Genomic DNA, 5513 nt, shown 5'->3' with positions numbered 1-5513 from the left:
AAAAAAAAAAAAAATGACGGTGTTAAACATGGTATCACGTGGATGGAAATATGCATGGAAATGATATGCAGATGAGGTTATGCATAGTAAAACTAGGCGTTGTAAGCTCCATATATGGTGATTTCTGGGAGGAGACAGGGTGGAGATGCACCTATGCACAATCTTCTCCTAACTGGGATTTATAAAGGGATTTTTGAGCAGGTTCCGGTGTACGCATGGTTTTATAAATCTGAAAACTTTTGTGCGTATGCAAAATCGAGTTTTTGTGCCTATGTACACTTTTAGGATGAAATCTACGGAGAGTTTTATAAATGAGGCCCCTGGACTCTAATGATGTGCAGTTTAAACTAATTTTGAATCGAGTAAGAGATGGTCATTACCAACTCAACATCTAAAAAAAAAAAAAAAGCATTCATACACAGTATTATCCATGCAATTGCCATTTATATATATTCATTTAACTTTTTTTTTTTTTAACTGCCATTTAATGATTTTTTTTTTTATGCTTTCGTGTTACAATATTAACCAGCTACATTTGTGAATGTTTTTCAGTTGATACCTTTGATAAAAGTTAATCAATAAAGCCTTTCTAATTTGCTATTATGCCTTCGTCTCTTGTCTCCTACTCTTGTTTCTGCATCTGGGTTTGTAGAAGATTTAGCCAGATTTATTTTTTGAATCACTTTGAATTTCATCTGCCATAGATCACTGTCAGATTAGATGCCATACTGAATTTAACACGGATGGAAGCAAGGCTGTAAGTGATAGACTTACAGTCTTTACAATGGCACGCACTGTATGAGGGTCCTAACATTTAATCTCACATCTCACAATATAGGGAAACATATTACAGAATACAAATTATTGTTACTTGTCCAGTAGTATATTTGATTTCTTATAGCCAATTAAAAGTAAGCGATAGAGAGAAAAAAAATGGTGGGGGTATTATTACATACATTTCTGCCCCCCTCACTTTTGAAATGATGGCTACGCCCCTTACTGCATTATTCAGATATTTTGTATATTACCTGGACTTGTGAAAGCACACATAAACCATATATTGTCACAATTGTGCATGGATTGTCTTCACATTTTTGTTAAGTTTAGCCACAGCAATAGAGGATGGATGCCTTCGTCCATATCAGGGATTTCCTGGCACTTCATACTTTGCGGACCGTCCGGACACACCTACACTGGACCAAAAGGGCACTTTTGCGTCGGCGATTAAAGGAGCAGGGGTTCAAGCCCCCCTGGCTGCCCCACACTCCCCATGTTCCCTGCAGCCCCAGCGTATTCTACACCCATGATTACTGTAAATGAACAGACATTTCCTTTTTTATCTGCCTTGTTTGTCAATCTTCCATAAGAGAATCACCAGTATAGCCAGAACCATATAAAAACAGACATCGATTAAGACTTGATGTCTTTCCATGAACGATAGTTTCTGTTCAACAGTCAGAATAATGTTAGCTGGGATGACACGCAGCGGTGCGGAGCGCTTTTCTGGGATCACAAAGGGAAAGAGATCATTCTCCAATGGCACTCTAATAAACTGTGCAATAAGAGAATCACTTCTGGCATCAGAAAAGGTCACCTTCCTCCAGCGTTTCTTCTCCCATGAGGCCTCATCATAACACTCAAGCTTTACTCTCACTACCCCTGGATTTACACTGCTATTTAATCTTGACATATCAGTGGTAAGCAATCTGTACAAGTCTCCATCGCGTCTGAGACCCCAGAAGCCATTTTCAGGGGTCAAAGGTTGTGTAGTAGGTTTTCCCTCCAATCCAAAGCACACTCCAAGGCTCCAATGACGACTGTTTCCCACCTCAATTTCCCATGTGTGAACACCATCAGCGAATCCCACACTCCCCAACACCATATGGTTCCTGTGCAGACGAAGAGGGTTGGGCTCGTACTGCCGACGAAGACACGAGGTGACAGAAGTCAGATCATCTGACACCGAGACATCTGGTGGAGCTGCGTTTGGATTCAGGATCACGGGATCTGTGGAGAACAGAAGAAAAGATCTGTTAGTCAACATATCTGAGAACTTGTTACAGTAAACAACATGTCTAGTACTCACAGTAAGGGCAGATGTCCTTCATCTTCTCCCACACTTGGTACTTCAAGTTGCCCAGATGTTTAGGAAGATCAATAAGAGCTTCTGAACCCAGTTCTGCATTTGGAAGCGTGTATTTGGCTCTAAACACACACACACACACACACACACTTCAGAGTAAAAATGTTTACACAGATAAACTCAATAATATTTCCTTTTAGAAAACAAAAAACCTGTTCATGAGGTTGTTATAATTCTGTGAAAACACACAGCAAGAAAGCAAGATTAGTGACTTTTTTTTTTAAATAAGACAAAACCTAACAAACACGAATGTGAATGTGCAAGTATGTAAAGTTCATTTTTTTCTTCACCTGAAGGAAACTGATGTCATCATCCTTCATTTCTTCCTCAATCTCTTGGAGTCGATCTGAGAGTGAGCACATTCTTCCCTTTGTTCTCTTCTCCATCTTTCCTCTCTTTTGTTTCTCGTCATCATTTAGAGCTGCTATCCTGCTCGCCTCCTCCTTTCTGAGGAACTGATGCAGTTTCTCAAACTCCATTCTGATACTTCTCTCTGTCTGCTGAACTTGGGACTGCGAGACATGGTTATAACATGCTTTAAAAGTCATGTTAAAGGTACTGTATGTAGCATATATGCTTAATAAATACAACTGCATGAGTCTTGTGGGAGAACAAGGGGTCTCATTCACTAATAATTGTGTAGATTATTCATATTTATACCCACATTCTAAATTCTTATGAAAACTTTCCACCTAATTCACAACACGTGCGTACGCACATTTATTCATTCTTAAGCTTGTCCTAATAAACAAGGAGAAAACTGAAGTCATTGCATTTGGAAACAAAGATGAAGTTCTCAAGGTGAATGCATATCTTGACTCTAGAGGTCAAACAATCTTGGGGTGATTCTGGAGACAGACCTTAGTTTCAGTAGTCATGTCAAAGCAGTAACTAAATCAGCATACTATCATCTCAAATACATTGCAAGAATTAGATGTTTTGTTTCCAGTCAAGACTTGGAGAAACTTGTTCATGCCTTCATCACCAGTAGGGTGGATTATTGTAATGGTCTCCTCACCGGCCTTCCCAAGAAGACCATTAGACAACTGTAGCTCATCCAGTTGAATTACCACTGTGTATGAAATGTGCTATATAAATAAACTTGCCTTGCCTAATGTTAGTAAATTTGGAGTATTCTAAATGAGCAGCAGCGTGCACAAAGTTAGTCATTTGCATAAAACACGCCCAGACCATCTCCATATAAGGGCTTTCCGCACAAACTTTTCTTTACCACCTTTCGTCACTCAAGTCAAAAGGCTTGTTCGAGATGCATCGGCGCTGCACAGACTGATTGGTGTATGACAAGCAGGGCCTTCGCTAGTGGGGTGAAAGATGTTGATGATTATGGTTGGCCCACGGCTGCCGGGGGGCACCCTGGCGATTTCAACCGACTGCCCGAAGCCAGCCTAAAAAGGTGCTCAGGGCAGTTGATGGGCCACTGCTGTGCGTCGTCACGAAAGCTTATCATTTGCATGTGATTTTAAGCCTTACCAATTGAAACTTTCAAGAGATTTTAAAGCATACAAGCACAAGACTAATCTGAGTCTCACAGACAGCACACAAACACCGAACTGAGCTCTTCTTCACGTCCTCCTGCACCTGAACAAACAAATACAAATCACCAGCTCAAACATGCAAACACAAAGAGACATGAAAGAAATGGCGTTACAAATGTTAGGCAACATTTGTTAACATTTATCATTGATTACAGATTGCTACACTATGGTGAAATCATTATCATACATGACAACATTCTTCCTGATGTGAGTTAATTCAGACACTCGATAGCATCCACTGTGGTTTCAGACACTACTACAAATGGCTGTCCCTCCAAATAATGCCCTGAGTGAAGACTATGAGCTTGTTCACGTGTGTTTGATTAGGGTTGGAGTTAAACTCTGCAGGAAAGTGGACCTCGAGAGCCAGAATTGAGAAACGCTGGTATTAAGTATGCATTTGGTTGTCAAAACAGGTTTCATCTGATTGAGCAGTTTACCTTTTTTTCTTTTTTAATTGATACAACATTTATTCAAAATGTTCGCCTAAATGTTAAGAAATATCATGGCAGAGCAAAATGGGTGGTTGCAACACGACCGAATTTTGAAATGACATAAAACAAAGCATACTGAAACACTCCCCATTTTTCACAAATGGAACCGGTTTGTTTAGTCCTCCTTTGGAATCTGTTTTCTAATGAAAATATCTATGGAATGTCTATAAAAATTGTCACCTGATTGTATTTAGAGATCTTGGCATCTTGCGCTGCACCATTCTGTAATGACCTCAAAATCTTCTCAGCTGGACGAAGAGCTGCTTTCAGATTCCCCTTAAAAAATAACCTCACAAGTAATCAATCTTATATATATCTCAGGCTGAAACCTTAAACTGAACTTTTTTTCAGAAAGGAATTATTTATATTATAGATAGTGTCATATATTAAAAAAATGTATGTATTCTTTAAATATACTGGAATATTGCTTTAATAACCACATGACATTTGCTGATAAATAATGAAGAGTTTATAAAATGTCACACATTTTCTCACCTTGCGTTGTCGTACAGCATGTTGTAGAGGCTGTGTTTTGTGCCCCATATGCTCATGTTTCCTACACTCTGAACATATAGCCTGTTCATCTGTTTGACAGAATAGCTCAATCATCTCTCCATGTATCTGGCACTCATGTCCTCCATCCTTCTCTTTTCTGGTGTTTTTCTCTCTCAGGTAAGACTCACAGGTGTTTCTCAAGCACAGATTGTACACTGGTTCCTGCGGTGACACCTGTCGACAGATGGGACAGTTTCTGGATTTGCTGGAGGTCCAGTGATCATTAATGCACTGACGGCAGAAACTGTGTCCACAGCTCAATAACACCGGATCACTGAAGAGATCAGTACACACAGGACAAGACAGGTCAGCCTCAAGAGCCATTTAGAGACAGAAATGAAAACAAATAGAAATTTAACTGAAAACAATTCTGACAATATGTAAGACTATGAAAAGAGACAGAGCAAACTAAACCCTTCCTAATTTTATTACAGGCTCTCTATATGAGGAAATCACATGTTACAGCCCTGCCCTTTTTTATTTGTCTTTTGTTGTGAGATTGCAGGAACAAAGGCACCTCCTTGATGGGTGGGACTCCAGTGCTGATCATTGGCCGCACCTGCGACACTCTTTTTAAGAGACTCAAGGATTTTTGCTTGTTTTCTCATTTTTGTTTTGATAAAGATTGCGGGCGCCATTTGCGCATTAGGACACCATCCTTCTTGTGGGGAAGTCGTGGCCTAATGGTTAGAGAGTCGGACTCGTAATCCAAAGGTTGCGAGTTCGAGTCCCCGGCCGGCAGGAATTGTAGGTGGGGGGAGGGAA

General features: G+C 40.0%; 2 protein-coding genes across 2 annotated transcripts; both read right to left on the bottom strand.

The window, feature by feature from the left end:
* Positions 1 to 800: 800 nt before the first annotated feature.
* LOC306872945 (butyrophilin subfamily 3 member A1-like) lies at positions 801 to 2318 on the bottom strand. The gene is made up of 2 exons (XM_079421904.1): positions 2087 to 2318; positions 801 to 2007 (listed from the first exon to the last, which is right to left on the bottom strand). Exons 1-2 carry the CDS (start codon positions 2106 to 2108, stop codon positions 1337 to 1339), a joined length of 693 nt encoding a protein of 230 aa, XP_079278030.1. The 5' UTR covers positions 2109 to 2318; the 3' UTR covers positions 801 to 1336.
* Positions 2319 to 2547: 229 nt separating this feature from the next.
* LOC306872948 (E3 ubiquitin-protein ligase TRIM17-like) lies at positions 2548 to 5198 on the bottom strand. Its single transcript, XM_079421907.1, has 3 exons — positions 4689 to 5198; positions 4374 to 4469; positions 2548 to 3742 (listed from the first exon to the last, which is right to left on the bottom strand). Exons 1-3 carry the CDS (start codon positions 5070 to 5072, stop codon positions 3647 to 3649), a joined length of 576 nt encoding a protein of 191 aa, XP_079278033.1. The 5' UTR covers positions 5073 to 5198; the 3' UTR covers positions 2548 to 3646.
* Between the last annotated feature and the right edge of the window lie 315 nt (positions 5199 to 5513).

The sequence above is a fragment of the Barbus barbus genome (assembly GCF_936440315.1).
Source record: "Barbus barbus genome assembly, chromosome: 7".
NCBI classification, from domain to species: domain Eukaryota; kingdom Metazoa; phylum Chordata; class Actinopteri; order Cypriniformes; family Cyprinidae; genus Barbus; species Barbus barbus.
This window is presented reverse-complemented; position numbering and strand designations above follow the sequence as displayed.